At 39.9% G+C, this 26,560-nt stretch overlaps 1 protein-coding gene across 1 annotated transcript in view; it reads left to right on the top strand.

Moving 5' to 3' along the window:
* The window catches only part of ABCC8 (ATP binding cassette subfamily C member 8), a 107,541-nt gene that overhangs the window by 41,527 nt on the left and 39,454 nt on the right, over positions 1-26,560 (top strand). The window contains 15 exon segments of the mRNA XM_035891035.1: positions 470-510; positions 816-961; positions 5,372-5,477; positions 5,698-5,808; positions 7,765-7,840; positions 7,931-8,036; positions 12,750-12,785; positions 14,378-14,413; positions 17,620-17,718; positions 18,564-18,648; positions 19,903-19,983; positions 22,558-22,695; positions 24,979-25,104; positions 25,806-25,905; positions 26,508-26,560. The exon segment at positions 26,508-26,560 is cut by the window's right edge and continues 3 nt beyond it. Coding sequence (XP_035746928.1) covers positions 470-510; positions 816-961; positions 5,372-5,477; positions 5,698-5,808; positions 7,765-7,840; positions 7,931-8,036; positions 12,750-12,785; positions 14,378-14,413; positions 17,620-17,718; positions 18,564-18,648; positions 19,903-19,983; positions 22,558-22,695; positions 24,979-25,104; positions 25,806-25,905; positions 26,508-26,560 — 1,340 coding nt within the window.

Here is a 26,560-nt window from a genome sequence, read left to right as displayed (position 1 = left end):
GCTGGTGGCTCTCCCGGGGAGGTCATGCCACAGGGCTGCAGGGTGGGGCAGAGCCAGGCGTGCAGCCAGCCTGCGGGGCAGACCCAGCACTGTGACCTGTGCAGCCTCCGCTGGGTCTCCTTCCCTCCCACTGCCAGGTATTCAGGTCGCCCACCAGGCCTTGTACCAGCTCAGCCTTTCTGCCTGTCACAAGATGGAGACCTGCAGCATCCCTTGCCTGAACTGTGCGTGAGCTGATGGCAGCTCAAAAGCAGTACATTAGTCATCTTTTTCTAGGGTGCGCTGCTGGGTTCTGTGAGGTAAACTGTAAGCATTTTAAAACATTGTACTGATGGGTGTAGATAGTTGCGCGTTTTTCCTATCTTAAGCATAGAAGATACCATTGTAAACCAGTGCTAGTAGTATTTTAACATTTAGCATGTCTGAATGGAAATTGTTTCTAAATGTTCCTACGTGTTTTCCTTCACAGTCTTTATGAATGCAGCAATACCAATTGCAGCTGTACTTATAGTAAGTATGGACTTTTCTAAGTAGTGTTAATTACAACTGCATTTTCAAGTATAAGTGATGTGGAAATGAGGAAGGAGGAGGACAGGATGCAAACCTGCTACACAGTTGCAATTCCTCTGGGAGAGAATGGAAAATGCCCACTTGTCGTCTGTGACCAGAAGCAGCCCAGAGTATGCAGCGCTCCCCCAAACTGTTAAGAGAGTATAAATTAAGATTCTGTAAATTAAATGTGTACAAAATATGAAGTCTTTGTGCTTTTCCTTCTTCATGACAAAATGCTGCTCATGATGTCTGTCTCTTTGTAGACATTTGTGGTCCACGCTCATCTGACAAGAAAGGCTGACTTCTCCCCATCCGTGGCATTTGCCTCCATCTCCCTGTTTCATATCCTGGTGTCTCCATTGTTCCTGCTCTCCAGTGTGGTTAGATCCACTGTCAAAGCGTTAGTAAGGTGAGAACTGTAAAATTATATCTTTGCTACCCACTTCTTCGACTTTTGAGAATGTGTCTGTTGCTCATTTTCCAATTGTAAGTTGAGATATAGTGTGATTATTTATTGATTATTTATCTCTTGTTATAAATTGCTTCCCAACTTTTTACCTTGCATGGTTCCCTTGGTTGTAGCATTGTGGACTTCATTGTGTAGGATGGGTTGAGCTGTGTTGGTACTGCATGCAACATATATGTGGTAACAAGAAAGGAAGTGAAAACTTACAGAACATTTAGTTTTGTAGAACACCTGAATGTTTCCCTCCATCAAGCATGTAGAAGGGAAAAAGTTAGTCACAGAGCACACGTGTTTCAGCGTGTATCTCTTAGGCTGTGCTCAGCCTGCACCCCTCTGCCTGCGAGGTTGCCTGTTGGTTAAGAGACTTAAATAAACAAACAAAACCCCATCAAAATCACTGTTAAGTGTGAGAGTAATTTAATAACTAAACGTCTACTCCAGACTTGATGAATTTTTACTTTCTTATCAACATGTTAGTCTGAGTGTTCAAAAACTGAAATAACAACCAGTAGAACTGCTGCTTCACTGTGAGTTTTACTTTGAGAGTCAACAGATTTGTGTAAAAACCTCTTAATGCTTTTCATATGCACTGTGACTCTACCTGACTGATAGGGGAGGAAGAAAGAGTTTGGCCGTCTTTATTTGGACCTCTTTGTGACCTCCAGTATAGCTGTCTTAAGAGCTTGTCTAAACTATGGGACAGATACTGGGCACCAGCCCTTGCTTAATTGCCTTTGTGTCACTTTGGAGATGGAAAGGAGGCTACAGCAGGAGGCTGAGGTTGCCCTCGCTGTTTTGAAATTCCCTGACAGTGCAAAATCACAGCTGTGCCCTCTCTCCTAACAAGCGTGAAATCTGAGAGCATCAGCGGCTGCCATGAAATGTTTCTCGGCCGCTGTGGTAGCCCCCTAGAGTCATGGCAAATTGTCATCCTAAGATTGCAGCCAGCAAAGTATCTGGGCGTCCACACGGGCCCTGGTAATGCGTATTTATTGGCTTGTCTAAGGATTTCTTTGCAAATGAATTGTGTGCCTGTTAATGCTCTAGGAACAATTCTAAAGCAATTAGTACCAACCACGTATTAATTGTTGCTAGCCCAGAGTTCTTGATGAGTTATTCTGTAGTTGTCACCTAGTTAGCAGGCCATTGCCCTGCCATTTGTAGTGCAGACAGGAATCTCTGTGTTCAAACTCTGTAACAAAGTTGACATGATCTTTGTCTTCCTGGCTGGCTGTATCACAGTAACCCAAGCAGTGTTCTCGAGTGCATTACTGCTGGTGCTACTCTGGATGTGTCTTCTGAGTACCCCATCCTTCAGTGCAGTATTTCGGAAGCATGTGCCAGATATTTTCAACCCATGCAAACACATTCTTGCTTAGTTTGGTAAATGTGAAAAAGCAGACAGTTATTAGAAAGCTGTGTTTGTGCCAAATGAGCACAACTCATGTTTACTGGCTAGAACTGTGTCCTGCTATTACACCTTCCTGCTATTAAGTAGCTGATCAGTAAGACCGGGTAAAGGTAACCTAATAAGCCTTGGTAAAGTTGTACTTAAGCTTTCTTTTGGCTGAGATATTCTAATGGGTTTTAGCAAGTGGTACAAGACAGCTGCTTCTGCAGAGACAGAAAGGAACGAAGTGAAGCAGCAGATGATTCAGCAGTGAAACCAGCCCATAAAGGATACTACAAGGGTGTTACTGGCTTTGCATCTTGGGCACTTCACAACCCCTGCTCTGTTAATACTGGCTACAGTCTCTGATGCCAGATGTTATTAAGGACAATAATCTCCACAAATAAACTTGTCAGTATCTTTAATCATTACACATGTGCCCAACTGCAAAGCATCCTCATGGATTGTCATTGACACTATCAGAACTGTGTGATTGATTCCAATGGTAAAACAGATTTAAAGCTGCTGTTCTACACAGGGCCCCTGCAGACTGTCCAAGTTATGGTGTTAGGGTGTTCGCTTCTGAGAGTGGGAACTGTGGAAAGTCTTTAGGAAGGTGAGAAATTCTGTAATCTCTTTGAAAAGTTTTTTTAATACGTAGAGCGTTTGTGTTATTGAAAATTAAAAGCGAGCAGCCAATCGATGTATTTCTTAAATGTGAGTTCTTCAAGGACAAAGGATACAGTGTACAATTTTCCATCAGCAAAGGTCAAGTAGCAAGAGTGGCATTATGTATCTTACTGACTTTAATATGAAACCGCTTTTTCAGTCAGCTGTGCAAATAACCATGTTTTAATCAATATGTCTATTCTGTGGCTTAAAAATAAGCTCCCCTGTGGAGATACTGGAATACTGAAATTGCAATGTCAGCGAGAGCTCTGCAGGAACGTAGGTTTTTTTATTCTTTAGGAGTATAGAACGGTGTGGCATCTTGAAATATGAGTTGCTGCCTCTATCAAAAGATTTTCTCACAGCTATACAGTGTTTCCTCAGTAATTGCCACAGGATCAGCAATTCCAGAATGAAGCAGAGCATTGGGCAGAGGGCTTGCAGAGGGAAGTCTTGGCATTTAGAGTACAGCCACCTTGGTACGCAACCAGAGGGCAGAAACTGTTGAATGGCTTAATAGAGACATGGTCTTGTTTGGGTATGTGTGGTCCAAAAATATGTTTGGGGTCTTCTCTTCCTTCTCCTGCAGACCCTGGAGCAGATACACAGGGGACTCCCCTATCTGCTCTTTATGCCTTCAAAGCAGTTATCCAAATGTCAGTGTCATTTCCCCATAGAGAATGTAGGTGCGGCCACATGCCAACTCCATATAGGCAGCACCTAAACCATCATTTGGCCCATTTAAAGATATTTAAAATGTTCTTTTAAACATCTGGTTCACTGAACTAAAAAGGTAAGATCATTCCTAGCCCTGTTTTCCAGAGCTTTGTGCAAATAGATATAAACATCTCTAGTGACAGGGCTTCTCATTTCTTCCTTTGAGATAACAGACCTTCCCATTAAGGAATTTCAGTCTAACATTGAGTCTGAATTAGTTATTAATCCTTTTGTCTCATTCCAAATAGTTATTCTTCTCCTTTTCAGTTGCTTAGACTGTAGTGCCTCCTCTAGCTAAATTCACCCTACTGTTTATCTCTTAGTCCTCAGCTGCCATTAGCAAGTGGGCAGGTTGACAGAAAAACTCTAGAACCATTTCTCTCCTAGGGAGGCCCCAGGTGGCTTTGATCTCTACCTGTGGGATAAGTGCTAACTGTACGGGGAGTCTGCCTTAGGCAGTCCTGTACTGCCTTGGTCCAAGCAGTGTTTTGGCATCAGTGGCGTATGTCATGAGGTACTTAGAGGAAATGAAGTCTCCTTCTGAAGAAGAAATCCCTGGCAGTGGAATGCAAAATAAATGCTGGGGGGGGGGTATTTTTATTTTTTAAGATTTGCATACTAACAGATAGCCACGTATCACTATGCTACAGTGGCATCGTTTGCCTGTTTCTCCCCAGTTAGCCTAAGGCTAAATATTGAAATCAGTTTTTTCACTCCTTGTCCATAGATTTATTTTTAGGAACTTAAGGCCTTCTGGCACTTTATAATTTTGGCGACTGTCAGTTAACTTATTTCTAGCTAATTGAGCCCCTTTGATGTTGAGTTCATGATTCAATCCACTTCCTTTACAAATTTCATTTGCTGTCCCTGTGAGTAGATTAGACCTACATTTTACAAAGTCAGGTACAAAGATAAAATTGATGTCATGATCTGTTAAATGTCATGATAAAGGCACATTATCTCTTAGCTAATTAAATCTTAAGTAGCTTGGGAAGATTTTATGCATTCTCCTTTGTTGCTGGTTGTTGGGATTCCTTTTATATCTCATCTGTTGAACACTGTTCTGTTAAGGTATATTCTTTCATCATGTTACATCATAGACTTCGTATTTCATCATGGCTGGTTGAATTTAGCTCACAGTGTACGGATTTCATCAGACTGCTAGTGCTCATAAGACTGTTCAGTAGAACTGACTGCAACACATCTGTAACATAAATGACATGAACTTTGCCTGAGCACATGGCTTCGAAATGAGCTACCATTGTAGCTGGTCTACATCCTACCAAATGCCTGAAAAAATATTTTGTGTTATCTCCTGGTGGTATCGGAAAAGACAGGACTTGAGAAGCACCTGCACAAACCATTAAAATGTCATAGCTGTTAATAGACAACAGGTTTTGTCAACTTCCTAGCAGTAACTTCTCATTGCACCTTTTTATACGTCTGTAACAAAATGAAAACAAACTGTGCAGCAGACAGTGGTTGAAATACTAGAAGGGATGCTCTATAGTAAACATTGTAGAGAACAAAAGTTTTGCATTCCATGTTGTGGTATGATTCTGTGTTTTCCCTTTCAGTGTGCAGAAGCTGAGTGAATTCCTGTCAAGTGAAGAGATCGGAGAAGAACATGATAAATCTGCAGAGCTAGGAAGTGCAGATAATCATAGCAAATACCAGGCGGTGGTGAGTAACTCTGTTTAACTGCAGATGAAGCAGCTGGAGTAATCTGTACTGAGAATAAATATTTTACTTTTCCAATTCCTACTGATTCTTTCTTGCAATTGGAAAAACTCTTTTTAATACCCTGAACTTTGTAGGTCATAACATGGTTGCTTGTGTTTAGGACATTTTGCTGGTACTGCCACCAATTACTGCATATTCCTGTCTTTCTGATTTTGCACAGCCACTCAAAGTTATTAATCGCAAGAGGCCTGCCAGGGAGGACTGGAACAATTACAGCTCTCACATGAGAAGACCCATTAACATCACAGAAGCAGATGATTTTTGTGTAAAGGTGATATGAAGGTCACTCTAATAACACTGTTACTATAGCTCACTAATAGTCACTTTTGTATTCTGATGGCAGTTTCAAATTCAAGAACCAGCATTTGATGTGAACTGTCTGACACTTGTGCTCATGTCAGAGATTAACCTCCACTTTTCTTTTCTGTCTTCCATTTCAAGAGTTGACTGCTGACATCTATGTTGTGATTAGCTGTGTATATCCCTCTAGATTTCGCTCAGTAATTTTCTGTTTGAAGTGTTTACGTCATTAGCCCTATTCTCATGACAAAAATTTCCAACTTACAACACAGACAGCCCAGGCTGGAAGGAACCTCGAAAGATCCCAACCTTTTATGTATGCCAGCCTCTTTCTTCCATTTCCAATGTCTGTACAGAAAAATGGTATGAAGAAAATTTAAAAGAATTTGGTTTAGACATTCCTAAAATAATCTTGTCATGGGTCTTCCCTTGCCTTTTTGGAATTCCTAGTAGCCTTTCAAGATGGAATTAAAAACTAACCCCCAAAGACCTAACTTTGAAGAAAAAATTAAAATTACCCATGCCACTTTGAAGACTGCTGCTCTTGATTTACTATCGAAATGACCAGAAATAATAAAAATCCTGATGGTTGTTATAGTGATGATGCTGTTTATTTAGGCAGTCTGCTATGACATTTGCATTTCCGACACAAGAGGATGAATAATTCAGTTTCATGGGACTAAGTAGGACAACTGGTAGTGCTTTCAGGTTTGGTTTTTTTTTTAGAGGCTGTCATCTGACATGCTCCTTCAGTGCAGGATCCTTTTTGAATAGACTTCCAGGAAATGAGAGGAATATTGAAGAGGGTTTGGGGTGGGATGTTTCATAAAAAGACAGCCTGGAGTGACAACAAAGGAGTTTGTCACAAAGGAGAGGCCAGAGCAGTAACCTCTGTCAGGACAGTATTTATAAGGTCTTGACAAGAAAGCCAGGACCAGCTATAATCTTTGGCTCCATCTGCTGACATCATTGTCACCAGCGGCACCTGGGTCAGGGAACTTCTGCTGTTACTGGCTGTCTGCAGCCCATTGCCCACGAAGGGGCATTTTTTGAGAGGATCCTCTAGCTGCCTTTGGTAATCTAGAGGGAGAAACGCTGCACTTGCTTTTGCTCATTTTTTCAGGTTATTTCCCAAGATAAGAGTATCACTTTTATCTTACCCTGGAGAAAAAAGTGTCCCATTTCACTCTTCTCAGATCAAAAAATCTTGTACCTTGCATTGCTGAAAGGCTTTGAAAGCTTCAGTGGCTCTGAAAAAGTGAGAGAAGAGGGTTCTGTATCAATACAGGCCTTTTAAAATTGTCTCCTGTTTCCTATTTTTCACAGTAACCATGGAAATCTCCATTTAAAGTTCTGAACAGGCTTTGTTTCTTGGGTTTAGTCTTTTTCAGTGAAAAGATTTTTGTATCTAGCAAAGCCTAGGTTATCTGAGAATCATATCAGAAATACAAAGGGAAATACTGTAATAGGCAGCACCATCTAATTTCTGTGGAAAGTTCTGCAAATCTGCTTGGAATTTGGACTGACTATTTGCTGTATATGCTGCAGTGTGTCTCAAGTGACATTCAGTGCTTTGCAGAGGGCAAAACATGACCCTATATATAATTTGTCATAATCGTTTCACTTATTTCATGTGCCTACCTTACAGATAGCAAAACAAAAGAAACCCTGAACAGCAACTTCTTTTTCCTCAGGGATTTTTCCATAATTTGTAATTGTTGTGCTTGTTTGAATTTGGAGATTCTTGCACATCAGAATACTGGCCTTTACAAAATGAGACACTTGAAGATCAGTTTCCTGCATTGAGCGGACTGACTCTGTTCCTATGCTCAGTGTAATGAAATAGAAGAAGTGTCTCTGGTATTGAAAAAAAAAGTCGGCTCTAAAGCTGGTTTTCTGTTTATTATTTCTCTCCATCTTGGCATAGATCGCAAATGGATTTTTCACTTGGACACCTGAAGGTCCTCCAGCGTTGTCCAACATTGATATCCGCATCCCCCAAGGTACAAAATGACATCAGATACAGAGAATAAGATGTTTTTCCATGAGCATTTGGTAAATCAGCAGCTTACATATCCCTTCCTCTCTTGCAGGTCAGCTAACAATGATTGTAGGACAGGTTGGCTGCGGTAAGTCATCTCTCTTGCTAGCTATACTTGGTGAGATGCAGAAGATCTCTGGGAACATATTCTGGAGCAGGTAGTGCTATTTAAAAATTCAAGCTTGAGTTGAGTCATAATGTGGAAAAAAGTCAAAATCTATCCTGGGAACCTGTTTGTGGAGTCAGGGTTTTTGTAGGTGTACAGTCAAGATAAAAACCGTACCCTATGTGGTAGGGGAGCACATCAGAAAGAACCCCCAGCCAGGGTCAAAAAAGCTATCTGTTCCATTAGTAGGAATAGGTAACCATACTTGGGTGTTCTGCACTCCAGCACATAACCTGAATGAAATCATAGCTAATTTGGAATCAGAATTAATTAGCTTGAAGCGTTGTGCTGCTACAGAATGGCATTTGCATTTTCAGGCCTGAGCTCTTGTCTCTGAATGGAACTATAAAGAGGTACTGGCTCACCAGGAGTGGTCCCTGGCCATGCTTTTACTTGCATGCTCCATCCCAGCACTGGTTTAGTGCCTGAGAAATTGAAGAGGTTTTTTGTAGTGGCGGTGACCTCAGGGTACTCCCCCAGTGCGTCCTGCCTGATTTGACAAGAGGGAGATAGTCGTGTCCTTCCCTCCTTGGCCAAGGGGACACAGTAGCTGCGCTCTGACAGCCAGTTGTAGATTATACTTGTCTCTGACTTTTGTACTAGCCACAAAGGAAGGGGAAAAAAATGCTGTACTGCTAAGGCTTGGTGTCTTGGCCCTCAGACTAAATGACAGGTGGTACAATATATTGCAACTCCTGAATGTGGTTTCTAGTACATCTGTCTGGTCAATGTGTGTGAACATTTTTGGCTTGTTTATTTTACAGTACTAGACTTCCTAGCCATACAGACTATACTTTGCCTTTTGGGATACAATTATTTTTAGGTAAAGCTTGACAAACTGTAGAAGGACCTAGAGAAACAATTTTTTATTTCCAACTGAATGGGAACAAAGGAACAACAGTGCAACTGTAAGCCAAATCCACACACTCTCTTGGACAGAGGGTCGCTGTTAGCCAATGGGTTCTGCACTGATTTTGTGAAACAATTCCCACAAATTCCTTGGGTGTTTGTAGTGAGGTATTACTTATATCCTCATTATTTATATCCTTATTAAGCCTTCATGCATAAGCCAGTCACACTACTCAGAATTGCACATGCTTTACTAGTAATACTACAAGGAAGGAAGGTTCCCTATTTTACAGGGGGGGAAAATGAAACATAGGAAGGTGACCCTTTCAGCTGGTGAGGGAGACAAGAACAGAAGCCAAAGTCCCAGAATGTGGTGATCTATACATTAAAGCATACTTCCCTAAGCAGGAAATCAGACTATGGTGAGGAACCATACAGAATCCCTGCAGCCTTATTAGGTGAACTAATTTCATTTCAGCAAGGCTGTAATTTTTTACAGATGACATAACATGATTAAGAAGTGTAATTTGAATGTCTGATGCTAACCTAAAACAGATGACATGATGGTTCTGATTAGACTGTGTTTTTAAATAGCACTTGTTTAGAAGTATGTACTTCACAACAGTGTAAAGGTCAGAACTGGTTTTCGTGTCTTCTATATGAGCCAAAGTATCACAAGGTAAAACTCAGTTGTTACCACATTTGCTTTGCTATCTGTCAGATATGTATAAAGGGGCTTGTGGCTGAAACAATCTTAGCACTGTAAGTGCTGGCTGCACTGGGACAGATTATGTTTTGTCTCATCTTTCAGAGCTGCTGCCGTGTGCACTGGTCTATTCAGAATGATGGATGCAGTCAGTGTAGGCGGCACACCTGCGTTGTAAAGCTATCAGATGAAAGCTCCTTTAATTTGATAAGAAAATACTAATGCCTGACCAGGTACATGCAACACTATCCCAGGTCCAAGGAGAGCAGTCTTATCAAGTAATCACCAGAGCTCATAGCCTTAGCTCAGGCAATAAAATGTGTCACCAAAATCAACAAGATCCTTGTTACAGCTCTTTGGGATGAGACAAATGCATGGCTTCAGTCATTCACGTTACAGAATAGTCCTGAACTATTTCATTCCAAATTTCCTTCCCCTTCCCTTCCTCCAAGGTCACAGCTATGAGGACGAAGGATACATCCTGCTGACATGTCAGTCAGTACTCAGAAAATCTGGATTCTATTCCTGGCCCTTCCCTTCATCTGATGGATAACCTGCACAAGTCATTTCCCTCCTGTGTGCCTCCATGCTCTATTGATAAAACAGGATTAACTGTATATAATCTTCATTTGCTTCCTATAAAATTTGCTTGTTTCAAAACCTTAAAAAGAAATCTAATTTATTCATGGGCTAGGAATTGGCTAATCAGAAGTGAGCCCTGGCTCATTTATGATTTTGTTGTTCGTATTACAGTGTGTGCCTGGAAGATGCAGCTCAGGTTACTGCCCCTTGTCCAAAGCAGGCTGGGAGCATCTCAGCAAAAATGTTTTATAAAATGGTTAGATATTAACAAAAATAGAGAAATTATTATTTACATTCTGAACAGATGGTAAATAGTATTGATTTGACTGGTTATTGAGTAAATAATTATAGTATATGCCATGCTGATTTTTTCTGGGCAGTGTCTCCCTTTAAATAGTCCCGGTTCAAGTCCTGGGAGCAGTTTATAGTATTAAGTCTTTTTGGAGTAAATAATGTCAGAAGATTGACCTAAATGAGAAATAGTTTGCTCAAACAAAATGATGTCATTTCTTTCTGAACAGGACATATATGCTCCCATGTGAGTCTAGAGTCCTTGTAATGTGAAGAAAGTGCTAGATTTGTTAAGGTTGCTAACAGTAGATTTTCTTCTACTTGATGTGGAGTTGACTGTTTTCATCAAATAATATTTTTTGAATTATTTTGATGCCTAAAGAGTAAATTGATTTTTATAAATACGCGTTTACTGGAATTTTCAGAAACATGCAGGTACTTAATTTTATTGTATTTAAATTGGAAATAGAGATCTGAAGGCTTGAAAATCTCAGTGGGCACTTATTTGCATCTTTAGACATCCATATGCCCTGAAAAATTAGATCTAGACCTCATTATCCAGCATACATTACTTTGATATTTCAACACTGGTAGGAGATAAATGCATCCTTAATTGCTAGGCGTACACAGGAAAAAGGGGGAAAGGAGGGATAGAACTAAAGCCAAAGTGGGAAAAAGTGGGTTGAAAATGCTGAGCTAAACCTCCAAATGGAGAACTAATTTCTTCCAGTGATAGAACAAAAACACAGATCCGGGAATTGATCTACCAGTACTTGCATTTGAAAACTGTGGCACCTGTGGCTGTATAGCAGAAGAACACAGAGGAAGTCAGGACATTGCTGTGCACTGCTGCACCTCGTGTGACTCTGAGAATCATTCGTGCCCTGGGAGCATGGCACTTGGCCCTGCTTTCTCAGGAGAAACTGGAGCAAAGTTGCACACCTGCGCTAAGCACCGGTGAATTATGCTAGCCATGAGGGGCCCTGGCTGATCTCTGCTTAGCTGCGTTGATGGATTATGTGGGCCACGCAGTTTTCTGCCTGTCTCGCAGGCTGGTGTAGGAAAAGAGCACAGTGGAGAGGGAGTTGTTGTCATGCACAAGTGCTACACCTTGCAAGTTACCCAGGGTGTTCCCAGTAGGATGGATGCCTGGCCTGCCTTGGGGTGGTCCATGAAGCAGGAACCAATGTTTATTGTTCAGGGTCCTTGTGTTGTGCATGGAAGGGCTGGAAAAGATATTCCCTACTTCAGCCCTTTGATAGTTTCTGTAAAGAATGTGTTGCTACTTAATGATGCGCAGCAGGCTCACAGGGTTTTGAACAAGGTGCCACTAAGTTCACACGGTCACTAATGACCAGTGAGGTAACTACGGCAAAGCTTTGTTCGGTCCACTGACCTTTGGAATTAAGGTACTAGTGGCTGGCTGGCACTCTCAAATTCTACAGTAAATTGAATTTAGGTATGGTCATTGCTTAATATGCATGAACTTTTTGGAAGTGCCTCAAACCAACCTTTTAAACTGTAGGTACAGTTTTCTTTCCTGGATATTTACAAGCAAATGGCGTTAGCATAAAGTTAATGAGACTGTTCTCTTTAAAGCATGAAAAACTTTGTTTCTCCTCCATACCACTTGACACGCAGATTTTTCATTCTTTTCAATGGAACTAAATTTAGGATGGGTAATAAGTATGGCCAGTCTCGCTGTCAGAACAACTCTGTCTGTGAACATCTTGGTACACGTTCAAAAATAGCAGAAACAAAACCTGTCTGTCCCTCAGCCCTTCCCGCACTTAACTTATGCAGGCACATCCTTCTGGGATAGGGCTGATACAGAATGCGGCATGCTGCAAGTCAAATGAAGGTGGGATCTGGGCTTCAAACTAACCCATTGTATGCTTCAGTTACTGCCATGGGAAAATACAGTATCACAAATTATCGGTTTGTTTTCCCCCAAAATGTCCCTTTTTTAATGGAACAGCATTCTTGTCACACTAGGACTTCTCAGTTCTGTTAGCACCTCCAGGACAGAGTGGAGGTGATTTTATTTGTTGACTCCAATTAAATGTTTATACGGGCAAAAAAAGCCCTGTCACCAAATTTTTTTTGACTGCTAAAATCGAGTCAGTTTGTGTAGAAGGAACAGATGCTGTGCTGCAGCTCTTTGATAAATATTGTTTGCAGTCTGTGCGCTAAGTAGAATTTAATGGTTTTTCTTTCTGGGGCAGATTGCCTGTGCTTACTTAAGTAAACAATCCTTGCTTTCTATTTGTGATGCAGCTGTACTGCTGACAATGAGACGGGGGAAGATGCCAGGTATGGTACTTTATGCAGTTATTGTTCTTTCTACTAAATCAATTGCAACAGAAGGAACCAAAGGTTTTTAAAATCTATGCTTGAGATTTTCAGAGTCAGAATTCTGAAAGTCAGTGAAACTTTCACTGCATTAATTAGCTTAGGATACAATTTTTTAAACTGCCCATGTGACTTAGGAAGGTAAGAGCTGGATTTCTTTTATGAAAACATTGCCGTTTGGCGATTTGGAAAATCTTATCCTAACTTTCCTTTATGTCTTTGAAAATCCTTCTCTTAAAGTCTGAACCAGATTATTCCTTAATGGTGCACTTTAAAAAATAGTATCAAGTATTGCTTTAAAGGTTTCATTTATTAAAGCAAATTCTCCCCATTACCCTTCTCTTAATTTTTCACACCCCGTCAGGAGTTTATTTTCTCACCCAGCATTCTTCAGGCACACATAAACTGAGATGGGTTGGGAGTAGCAGATTAGTCCATCTGTTGCCCAAGGATCCTTGCATGGAAATTATTTTTACCTGATTAACGTAGCTCAGCTTGGATTTTGGGAATATCTACCAAATCAACTGAGAGCAAAGCTTTCTGGCATGGTTGTCATTTTCATGTGGCACACAAACCTCCAGAATGATAAACCCTGTAAAAGTGACAATCCTATCCCTGCTGAAGTCAGCAAGCACTTTGTTACTGAAATCAGCAGAGGAAGAACGTCACATGTCATCCCTTTTCTTGACTTATGCAAAACTGTGTGTCTTCGACAGACCAGAATATTTTCTTGGTTCTGTGATGCACCAACTATTCTACTGCCTTTTCTTTAAATTTATCAGCCTCTTCTCTCCCATTTACCTTATTTCTCAGACTTCTTACGTGGTTGTTAGACTAAGTCCTGCAAAGCTTCTGCTCCCACCCATATGTAGTATGAGAGGGAGTTTCATGTATCTAATGACTAAGTCTCATGGTAAAAGATACCTGGAAATCTCACAGTGCTTTATGTACAAGAGAGACTGCAATTCCTGGGCCAAGTTAAAGTGAAATCATTTGAACCCGTTGAGATGCAAGAAAAAGCTGATCGGAATTAGACATCACATGTTTGAAACTGCTATGGGGATGGACAGCAAACAGTGACGTGCATAACTATGGCAAGCATATTAAAAAGTAGGAAAGAATATTAGACTGTATGAAACAATTACCTACGTTATCATAGGTTCTGGGAATCCTAGTTATGTTGGGTAAGTGCTGTAGGAATATGTCTGGTGGTTTTGTTGCACTGGCGTCCTGTAGAACATTTTTGGTGTTCTCAGAACAGAGAGTATTTTGAGCCAAAGTCTTGAGCATTTGCTCGCAGGTGTTGAATACTTTCTACAAGGTTGTTTAGTGCTTCTCAAAACTGAATCTTTAACCACACGTTTTTTAGGTCAATTCATGTAGTACAGAATTTTAGCATACTTACAGAGAGTTTTATTTCTGTTATGCAGTCAGTTTGTTGAATTTTTAATTATAGCATAGTGATAGTACTTTAAGATATTATTTGCATTGTCTAAAATCATTGAATTAAGAAAAAAAAACCTAACCAAAATCCTTGTGTTTGTTTTCTGCAGCCCAGAGAAAGAATCGCCCGTTGACACAGAATTCAGGTACAACACTTTAAAAACTAATGGGAACTTCCAGACGTACCTTCCAACTTCAGCCACTCTGTGAACATGCTTCAGAAGTGTCTGCACTTTATGAGTTGTTCCTCTTTAGAAGGCATATGGGTCATCTGTATGCAGCTAGATGAAGATCTGTATGCAGCTATTGCAAGATGAAGAAGTAAAACCAAGCAAGTGACCCTTGCAGTTTAGTAACGGCAAAAATGTGTGCTCCTGAATACTCAGGACTGGCAATATCAGAACGTTCTGTTACCTACCACCAGGCTGAAAATAATAGAAGTGTATTTTTTTTGTTCATGCAGTAATAGTATAGGACAGGACAGTGCACATTTCTTTCATGTCTGGAGAACGTTTGATTTCGAGTTGTTGACTGATATTAGAGATTCATGAGTTGTGCAAAATAATCAAGATAAAACTGTAGTCAGCAATCCAAAACACACAGGAAAGGCTTTGTAATGTATTATTTATTTCCTCTACTGTTATAACTCCATTGCATTTTAAGTGCATCTATTTTCTTTTAAAAATCACTAACATTTCAGACTTGGCAGGCTTATTAAGAGATTCATATATGAATGTCCCTTAACTAGCCTTATTTTCAGTGCTCTTGAACGCATACTGAGTCTGCTGCACTGAACAAGATGAAATGTGAAGGTAGAGTTAGATTAATAACTTTAAACAAACAATCTTGACAATGTTGTTTCTGATTCTAAACTAACAGGCAGGCTTCATCCTGTATTGGCCAAAATGCCCACAGGGAGCTCAGGGAAGGTTTTCCCCATTTATTCAAAGGCTGGATTTTGCTGTCTGCCTCTTTGTTATAAGTAAGAGGCTATGGTCAGTCAATCTGGTGTTATCAGAGGAAAAAAATTACGCTCCATGATGAAAATACATGTTTGTTTGTGCAGACTAGGAGTAGGAGGCAATTGCTTCCACCTGCAGAATAAATTCTCATAAGTCTTTGTCTGCTAAGCCATTTGTTTGCATTCAGTCTTTTAAGTGTGAAACCTTGGGCTGGTTCAGGGCTTTCAGAGCAAGTGTTGCACACTCTGTTTCAGAATATTTTGTTCTCTGGATTTTGGCCACGTGTTTCTCTCGGTTTCAGTAAGAGCTTTGTTTGACTGCCTCTTTACTGTAAGAAGCACTGTAAACACGCCATAGATTTCTCATATGATCAAGCACTTGCAAGCTTTTTGGTTATGTCAAAATATGATCTATATGTCATCCTAGTGTCAATTTGTGATTAAGATTAATTTAAGAGGGGTTTACTAAATTCTAAATCCATAATGAATTTTGGCAAGCTCATTGCTTGTTCCCAAATTCCTTGCAGTAATTAATTCTCACTGATGGCCTAAAAGCAGAATGTAAGCCAAGTGTGAATGGTGTTCCTAGGCACTGTGCTGTTCTCAGCATGGAGTGCGTCCTACTGGCAGTGCCTGTATCTTCACTGAACAAAAGAACACTTTTTACAAGAGTTGTACAAATTTTCCCCAAAACTTTGCTAGTCATTTTCAAAAAATAAATTAAAGTAACTTTTCAATCACATTGAGAATTAAGAGCAGCAAAGGCACAGTTTCAAGCAATGAAAAGCACGGGAAGGAATACAGGTTCATCTTGGAATGCTCAGAGCAATTTTTTTAAATTATTAGGATGAGAATTTCATACTAATTGAAAAAATGCCTCCCTCTTGAGGCAGAACTGAATGCTCTTTGAATTAGATTTTGGGACTGTGGGCTGGGCTGCCTAGAGGATTTTTTTCTGTCTTTTTTTTTTTTCTTTTTTAATTTTTGTTTCATTTTCCAATAAAGATAATTCATAAAAAAAATAATTAAATTCTAATGAGCCATCAGACATTTGAACTTGGAAGCATGTTAGCAGGGTAGCATAACTGTGTGGTCTTTCAGGTCATCAAAGAAAATTGGATCCTATAATGACTTCTAAGCAAGCTTGGTGAAAGCCTGAAAGCAGGGCAAGTGACCGTAACTCCTGATTAAAAACAAGATAAAGTGTCCAGTGTATTTTGGTGGCTCATGGTTTGAATTGCCTTCAGGTCCAACTAGAAAGAGGCTGCTGTAATGGCTGTCTAGCAGACAAAGGCTACTACGTTTGGGTGAGAGGTCCTATCTTTTTATTGGATTAGCTGATATAGCTGGAAAGAAAACAGCCATGCTCTTAGGCATGTGATCCCTCTTTTGGCCCTTTTCTGGAGAAACAGTGATATGCCAATGAATTTTCCAACAGTATCAGTTGCTCTAATAAAAAATTATGCCTTTCTCCCAGCTCTGCCTTACTGAGGTCCTTAGTGCGCAACAGCCGCAAAAGCACTGCTACTTCACTGGCGGGAAGATACTTTTATTTTTAAATAGTAATAATAATGATCGCTATGAAGTAAAATATCCATGATGAGACCCTGTTGACCATACCCTTCTGACGGTACATTATGGGGGCAATTCCACAGGCAGAAATTTAGCAAATATTTTTTATCTGTGTTTTGTTTTCTTGTATTTATAGACAAAGATTTCACCCATGGCTACCCGTTTACTTTACAACTCAATTTCTCTTCTTAGAATGGGCAGAAATTTAGCAAATATTTTTTATCTGTGTTTTCTTTTCTTGTCTTTATAGACAAAGAAAGATTTCACCCATGGCTACCCATTTACTTTACGACTCAATTTCTCTTCTTAGAATGGAGAAAATAAATATGTTGGGGCGGGGCGTGAGATTGCCTTATTTTTATTGTGGAGTTATTGTTTTTTTTTAAACCCCTTAAAATATCTTTTTAGAATGTTCCTCCTGAAAGTTGTTGCCTAACTAGTGATCTGCCATACATATTTTTTTTTATTAGTCTTATCCAAACAGAGCTGGGGTTCAGTCTTTGGTAATTTTCTTCCTGCCATCTGCACTGCTCAAGAGGCAGCTTTAATGAGCTAGCATCTCCAAAACCCACCGCACAGCAGAAAAAAAGGGAACAAACTGAAATTCAGTTAGGTGAACAATTTCAGTATTCTGTTGGAAATGTAGCATCTCATGCATTTCTTTGATGGGAGAGCTATTGGTTGTCCTAAAGAACAAAAATGAAAGAGTGCTTTTGAAGACTTATCACCAGTTTCTTCTTTTATAAGACAATGGTTTCCACAAATGCCTACTGCACTGGTAAGCTGGGAACTCTGGGTTTGTTTGGTTTTTTTCCCCAGGAAAAGAGGATCAGTAGCCTATGCATCACAGAAGCCTTGGTTGCTCAATGCCACAGTGGAAGAGAACATCACATTTGAAAGCCCTTTTAACAAACAGAGGTAACAGGTCTCAGTGCTGTTAGATGCTTTACTCCTCTTTTCGCTAAATTGTGGAGTTGCGTAGGCCTCAGTTCACGGGTGGGTCCCTTTCTCCCTCTAGTAACAAACATAGTGCACCTGCCTGAACATGACTGAAGACCGTGAGCTCTGCGTGGTGCCCCTTTGACCGTGTTTTTCCTGTAGGACACAAGGGACAGAGTTCTGGTCTTACTGGAACTTAAATGCAGAAGTGTTTTCATTTCCCAGGACCGTGTTTGTGCAGCATGCAGTATTCTCTTATACCTAACTGTCTCAGAAGGGCATTGGCCATTTGGGAGCGGGAATGTTGTTTATTACCATTTCAGTGTTTGGTACATTGTGAAGGATTAATGGGCTGCCTTTTCATTCAGTATAAACGCCCACCCAACATTCTAAAATATTAAAATGTTAATTGCTGGTATTCGATGCCCCTGCCCTTAAAAGTGGTTGGCTATGTAGTCACATCCTACACACATCTTTTCTGTTATCCTTGGGTATTGAAACAAGAAACAAAGGCCCTTAGGCATGAAAAAAGTTATTTGCTGAACACTAACAATATACCATGGAAGAAGTTGTGCTCGTTTTGCCTGGTTTAACTATTCAGTGTTTTTAATTGGGAAGCTGACCTAAGATCATTTTTCTTAGCTGAAATATTATTTACCTGCCTGTGATTGAAAGAGATCCCATTAGAACAATTAGTGGCTAACAAATACGTTTTCCACTGTGTGATTTTTCCAGCTGGTTAATTTTTGTTCCTCTGCAGGTAGGAAATGTGCTTCTTTAGCAGTATCTGTGTGGATTTTGTGTTACCTTTTTTGTTTCCGCAGGTACAAAGCAGTAATTGATGCTTGTTCCCTCCAGCCCGATATTGACATTCTCCCTCATGGAGACCAAACCCAGATTGGAGAGAGGGTCAGTAAACAGCTACAGGCTTCTATTTTTGTTTTAAATATATAGAGGGGGGTTTATTATTTTGTTGTGTTCTTAAAATCTTACCGGTTATTTGGCAACAAAGGTAATCTTTTAGTTGAGTGTACATTTGGGTCATTAGTCTGAAAGCTCGTTGCTCAGTAAACATGGAAACACTGTCATTTATGTGAGATGCAATAATTTAAATGTGCTGCTATCAGAATGTTTGGCTAATTCTGTGGCTGCTGTCTCAGATGTCCTGACTTCACAGTGCAGCGTTTTGTTTCTTTAGAAGTAACATAAAAATAAACAATTCACAGATTTTTAGAGCCCCTTCATTTAAAAAAGAGCAGGTGTTTAATAAACAGAAAACTAAGCTTTATCACATCAGGGAAGATTAGGGAGAAGAAAGGAAACAGAAGTCACAAATTTGTACACAATTTACTCTGGCATCTACTGGCACTGTCACAAACAAATCAACCAAAACAAATCAAAAACCACAGCAAACCACCACCACCACCCCCACCCCCCCAATCCATTTAAGGATACATTTCCATGCCTAATCTCCGCACTGCCTACCATGTTCATTTTAAATGGATTAGTTCCTAACTCAATTAATTGTGTAGCCAAACAAATGGGGTTTGCAGGAGGGAAGTGGAGGAGAGGGAGAGGGTGCGGTAGCATCTTTTGGCAGCTGAACTGGCTTATGAGAGCTTAAGGTGTTTGTGAAACTGCAGGCAGATCACAGGAAGGGTAAGTAACTTAGAGCAAGGCACTAGGGGCCGAAAACAAGTACAACAGCAACGAGGTAATGTTCACCTCAGTGTGGTCTGGCCTCCTAGCTAGCAACTGCTGATTACAGTATATAATGGAGCTGATACAGTATGCCAGCATACAATTATAAAAATAAAAATAAGGAAAAAACAGGACACAACCAGAGTCATAAGGCTAACTTGAGTAGAAGTCTAGTTCAGACTGCCTGCAGAATATCTGTGCCACCTACACCGTTATGTCACTACAAACCATTAAACATTTCCCGTCCCTCTGGTATGTATGGAGTACAGCTCTGGACAGAGTGCTCTGGCTTTTCTAACAACTTGTGTACTGTGTCCCAGCTGAATTGCAGGCCCACGCTTTTGAAAAATTTCTCTGGGTTCCTTTGTCCAGAAAGTCTTCTGTGGATAATCCGATCAAAATATGAATATTCGATTGATGGTCTTATAACTGTGTGATTGTTTTTCTCCTGCTTATCTCCAGGGTATTAATCTGTCTGGAGGGCAGCGCCAACGTATCAGTGTGGCAAGAGCACTTTACCAGCAGACAAATGTTGTGTTCCTGGTGAGTAGGTGCCATTATGTTTATGCTGCAAACACGAGCATGAGATGCGAGCGTTTAGAGTATTTCACGGGTAACACGCATAGAATACTGTGCTTCACAGGGCTAAGCCAAATGTGCGTTGTTTATTGTATATCCCCTGTTAGCTTGTCTGCAGGTAAGAAGCGTTTTGTAAATGCTGCAGACAGACGCATAGACACTAGGATACAAATTGAAATGCTGATGCTTCCCCTCTCGGTCTATTGCAATTTCTTTTTGACCCTTGTGTTTATCTTTGGTACTTAGAAATTCAATAGTCTCAGCTGTGTTCTTAAAATTCCTAAGCTGTCTCAGGCCTAAAATTAATGTTGTCCTGTGTCTGGGGTGTTTCCTTTCTGCAACAGACTAAGCTGTCTTCCCACCCTGAACTGCTTGTTGTATATCCTGTCCCAACTTCAACAGAAGCGCTAAGGAAAAAGGAGTGAGAGCGGGCTCTGAAAACTTAGTAGGTGGGAAAACGGATGCATCCTACACACTGGCTAGCAGTGAGCTTGCTGGCTTTCCAATTTAGGGCTTCCTGCTTAAGCTCAGTTTTAAAGGAGCTTTGAATCTATCTGTTACGACAGCGAGTTGAGAGTCACATGGGATTAGGAAAGCTGTGCACATTAGAGGTCATCCCTAAAAGTCTGGGAGGTTACTTAAATCTTTCCCTGTAATTAGGCTCATCGATATGTGCTTGCTTCGTGTGCAGAGCATCTCCTAGCACTGGCCAGAATGCAGGAGGGTAGAGAGCAGTTGGGCCAGGTGTTGCAAATCAGCAAATCCAGTATTGGGCTGTAACTTTGTTTTGTCACTTTTGTCCTTTTGTGCAGACACTCAATAACCTCCTAATAGTAGCAGGTTCTCCTACGGTTTGATAATGTGAAAGCACGTACAAATAAACTTTTTCCAGTTACTAATCTTTAAGAAAGAATCAGGAATCCTGTATGTTAGTATTTGCAAAGGCTCAGTTCTTTTAAGACTGATCTTGTCAACAAATGGTTATGAATCTTCTGTCTCATGAGCGTGCATCTTGTGTTCAATAATGTTTTGTATTCTCTAAACTTCTTGTAATTGTTGCAGGTGTGAAAAAGGGTCATGTGATAATTCATGACATATTTTATTCTTAATTACATTCATTCACTCAGCATGTGTTATTTGTCACATGTTGGACTAGTCCTGTAGCATTAACTGATTTTTTTCCGGTGTCTTGTCATTGATGCATCATAATCGCGCAGGGTGCCTTGCCTGACTCTGCGGTGCAATGTCACCTTCTGCGAACTGGCACTTGCTGCCCCCAGAAGTGCAGCATTGCACGCGCGGTGGCTGTGCACAGACTCGGGGCTCAGAACGATGCTTAGGTCTGTGCCGGGTGAGAAGAGCGCAGCAGTAAAGCTGACAACGAACATCCTTGCTCAGTGAGCACAGTGCTCACGCAGTTGCACACACGTTTTTGAGAATAAATTCTGTATCACAGTCAGAAGTTAATGAGTTTCAAAAGCACTTTTAAAGTGCTCTATGTTATGGTGCTCCCATTTATTAGAATTTCAGTGGTCATATTTATCTTGCTGTTGATTTCAGATATTTTGGGGTTTGTAGATAGGTGAAAACAACAATACTGAAGTATGTATCGCCACATAAATTGTTGCAAAATTGAAGGGAATAAAAGTTCAAGGGGGTTTTCTAAAGCACTGACCTCTCTGCTTATACCTCTCCCTAACTAACTGGTGGCAATGATATCACTCAGAAAGCAGAATTTATTCAAATTCAACCCTACTTTATCAGCAAACATCTGGAGAAAAGAAAGCAAAATTTGATTTTTAAGAAAGCCTGGGTTTAGTGTCATATAACAATATGAAATCATAACGCTAAGTAAATCCTGTAGCCGGTATCACTAGTGCAAGCAGAAATAATAGATTTGTAATTCCATATAAATAAGGTTAGGTAAACAGGTCCCCCAGAAGATGGTACAGATTAGCTTATGCCTAAATTAATTGCGTATAATTCATTGATTCAATAAGATAATCTAGCTCATAAATCAAGCATCTGAGCAGTCATCAAAATGATCAATACTTCTCCTTTTGTGATTCTTTGTTAATAGAATTTTGATTTATGGATCAAAAAAAAAAATCAGAAGTCAATTATGTACAAGGGAAATAAAAATGTGCTCTTTGTTACTGTCCCCGGAGCAGTTTGTGTGACATATGCCACAGACAGACATTGCTGTATTGTCTTGAGTCTGACAGAAGCAATGCACTGCAGTTACGTAGGCTGTCAAACACATCTGTTGAGAGGAGCAGTTCCCAGAAAGCCTCAGGAAATCACAGCACTTACACAGCTGACGTTACCGTGTGTCCAAGCACTCACTGCAAAAAGGCAGTTCAAGGTTTGTCATTACGTAATTTAAGAAAACTGTTCCTCAGAACCACTTTGATCTTCTGATGGCCTCTTTTGATTGTCTGTGTTGATCTAACTGGTTTTACTGGTATTAAAATCTGTCAGTTTCCTTAAACCCCATAAATGCTGGCTCCAAAAGCTGACCTCTTTTCCTCGTGACAGGATGATCCATTCTCTGCACTGGATATCCACTTAAGTGACCATCTCATGCAAGAAGGGATCCTGAAGATGCTCCGGGAAGACAAGCGGACCATTGTGCTAGTAACTCACAAGCTGCAGTACTTACCCCATGCTGACTGGGTAAGAAAGCTCTTCCCGTTTTTTCTGAGGCAGAAGGAATGTGGCTACAAACACGGCTTTCGCTTCATCTTTCCACTAAGTGGTAGTTCAGTGAGAAGAGAAATAATAAAGATCTTTTGAAAATTAGCCAGTGAGTTTGGGGTGCCATAATTTTGGGATTCTCATCTTAGAACACCTGAATAGGATGGATTTTCATAGAACCAATACTTAATACTCCCATGAAAGCAGGCTGCATATAAAATACATTGAGTATCCAAAACCATTGGTTATATTGGAAATTTTTGCTCATTGTTTTTTATCTCAAAACAGTGAATGTTTGAGTAACATATTTGCCTCTGCTGGGATGTTTCTAGGAATTTGTCTGTGCTGTCACAGAAGAAGGTGTGTTTATGGATATTGAGGTGCATGGAAATAGAAGGAAAAAAACCCCAGTATTACCATGCAGATAGTACTAGCACATAATGTATCAAGAACATCTTTACCCTTTGTATGTTGGCAAAATTGGTTTGTTAGGCTTCTTTGTTATATCTTGTAGTGTACAGAAAAAAGTGAAGGTATGCTTTCTTGTAAGAGTTTGCAAATGTTAAAAGATGAAGCAAATCACGTAGGGTAAGGAGGCTTGTTTTGCTGAATTTTTCTTCCCACACTGGCCTTGTACTTAGTTCTCCTACAGTTATCCACCTACAACATCACAGGTCTTCTTACCCACAAGGATTGATGACTGCAGTTATGCCTCCTAGCAGGACCTCTCTGTCATTTGCATCTTGCACAGACTGCAGCAACAGTTGCTCTGTCTCAAGAAATAATCATGTTTCGCTGCTTTCTGTTCTTCATACTGGCTTGCTATAAAGTTCCAGACAGACATTAATCTTGTTCTGATCGTGGTTTGGGTAGGCAGCATTTATCCTTTATGGTGTCTGCTGTGACCTTGTCACTCAGCTATGCACCCTTAAGAATTGCTACTGTTCTAAACACAGTTCTGGTTTTCCCTTTAGTCTCTCTCAGGATACAGGAATTTTCTGCCTCCTTCCCCTCCCGATGAGCTCCATCTTGGCTACCTCTTGTTCAATTGTTATATATTGGCATTTTTTTAAATATACGCAGCTATGGCCTTGTATCAGTGTAATCTTTTTAATTTTCTTTATGAATATCAGACACGTGTTCATGTGTGAGATGCTCAATGAGAGTTATTTTATTTTTATTATCTTCTAATTCGGTTTCAGTAATGTTTTGTGAAATATATTGTTCCAAACAGCCTGTAGGCCAGGAAGGATTTGTATTAATTAAGTTTATAATTAAAAATTAATTATTAAGAGATAGTTCAGGGCTTTTTCCTAAGTTTTTTTAATATAATATGAGTATGTGTGATGGCCCTCCTAAATCCTCATAGCAAAACTCCAGAAGAATTCAGGGTCCAGCCCAAGTACAGATTTCGTGAATAAATTAACCACAAAAAGGTCCTTGTTTGCTCTATTTTTCCTTTCTTCTGGTGTAAATTCTTAGCAATAAGTAGAATAAATCATTTCCCTCCCACCCCCCCATGGAAATTTCTGCGTTTCCAGGGAGAGAGAAAACTAAATACTGCATTAACTATTTTCTAATGATGTTGTGTGGGTTTACAATCCACATGCCTCATTTTCCAATTCTTCTTGTCAGATCTAAAGTGAAGGTAGTTACACTGTGTATATGATGTAGCTACACTGATATAAACCTGGAAACCACACCTTTCAAACGTTGTCTTGAATATATACTTTTTTTTTTCACACCATGAAAAAAGCTTTAGGGATTCAAATTCCCTTCCCTAGCTTTTCCTTATCAGGTCCATGATATCAAACAGACGGTGGAGCCAGCATGCTCCTATCTAATCGCCTGAATGAGGGCAAAACATGCTGCGCACAGTATGTTGCTAAAAGCCTTTTCCTTTTAGGAGGTAAGAGAACTCTAAAATCTCATCTTGCTAATGACTTGTATTTAGGAAGAGTAATGCACTCTCCTGTTTGCTGGTGGGGACCCCATTCTTTCTTACTTAAAAGCAGCCTTTCTTTCTGAAAACATGAAGTGCAGGAAGTTTCTGGGTTTGCAGCATCTTGAGTAAAAGGGGTAGAGCGGAGAGAGAATTTTTTTTTTTTAAAAGAGAGAAGATTTTTTTAAAAGACAGATTTGTTCACAGAATATTCTTTGTTTAAGAAAAGAGAAAAATGTGTCCAGATATAGCAACATAGCTTTAAAATAAATAGAGATACATGGCTATTTATCTCACCTCTTGTGTTTCTAACTTTTTAGATAATTGCGATGAAAGATGGTTACATTCAGAGAGAAGGAACACTCAAGGACATTCAGAAATCAGAGACTGAGCTCTTTGAACACTGGAAGACGTTAATGAATCGACAAGACCAAGAGCTGGAAAAGGTGTTTGATGGGCAGGGCAATTGACATTTGCAAAAAATGCGACAAGTTTCTTTTCTTTCTTAGGCTGAAAGCAAGGATTGGCATGTTGTGTGTGATTTCTTAACTCAGTGTGAATGTAGTGCTACTATTACCATTATTATTTATCTATTAAGAAACGTTCCTTCATCTGGATATCTCATATCTCCTTGATACTGTTGCCTCTGATCCATTCTTGATAGGAAGCCCTATCAAAATATTCTTGTCTAAGGAATATTAAATAGGCTTATTTTAGGGGGAAAGGATTGGTAATGTGCTATACTGACAATGGCTTCTATAAATATGCCTGAATTTACTCATTGCATTGAGTAGAAGTTTTCCAGATGTGCCTATATCAAGCTCTCTAAATCATTCACGTGTTTTTTCGTTAGTACTACAACACAGGAAGAATGAGATATTAATCTTATTTCTTTTTAATTCAGGGATGTCTGTACAAGTTAAGATTCCAGGAGGGCTGGGATTGACAACCTGAAATTAATGTCAGATATCTAATTTATGTCCTTTGGTTTTACACAAGAGGTAGCAAATCCATCACTGATGACTGCCTGCTGGAAGATTCTCACTTTTATTTTTCTCTGATGTTCTGATTGGAAACCAGTTTTGTCACAGCTAGTAATTTTTTATTAATTCTCTGGTTGAAAACACATGAAATGTCCCTTTTTTAGGAGACTATTATTGAAAGAAAAACTGTTTTGGAAAGAACAAATCTCCGGAGGACTATGTATTCCCGTGAAGCTCTGCTGAAAGATGATGAAGAGGATGAAGGTAAAAGGGCTCCCTTTGAGCCCCGTACCACTCCATTACTGTTTCACAGTTAAATTATTTTAGAATGAATTAACATAATTAAACTGGCAAGAGAGTAATCATTTTTCATGTGAGTCGTGATTTGTAAGAGTGCTGTCTCCACTGATTTTACCTCTGGACTACAATGATTTCAAGCATTCAGAAGTCACAGCTTCTTCCAAACTTTTGAGGGTTTTTTCCTTACACTTGGACATGATTTGATAGCAACAGAAGAATAATTTATGCTGGGCGAGCTTCAAACCTGTCAATAGCTAAGCACGCTTGTTTAAGGTTTTACCTAGGAAAATACTGCAATTAATTTTTATCAAGACAGTATCTTTAAATTGCAAAAACACGACTGGAGACATCAATCACCTCGTGCTAAGGTTTTTTACATCTTTGTAGCATGCATTACTGCTAACTTTAGCAGGCTAATACATGCTAGCCTGCGCGGGTAATTTCACCTTAAAGCCACTCTTTATACTGCATAAGAAAACCTGTTTTGTAGCTGCCGCTTGCCAGTCTCTATGAAAGGTGTGCGCAAGAAAGTCAGCGTGGCTGTATTTTTTTCATGCACTTTGCAGAAGAAGTAACAGAAAGTGATGATGAAGACAACCTGTCTTCAGTGCTGCATCAG

This window comes from Egretta garzetta, unplaced genomic scaffold, assembly GCF_000687185.1.
Source record: "Egretta garzetta isolate BGI_Z169 unplaced genomic scaffold, ASM68718v1 scaffold133, whole genome shotgun sequence".
NCBI classification, from domain to species: Eukaryota; Metazoa; Chordata; class Aves; order Pelecaniformes; family Ardeidae; genus Egretta; species Egretta garzetta.
Note: the sequence above shows the minus strand (reverse complement) of the source record. Positions and strands in the feature narration are given on the sequence as shown.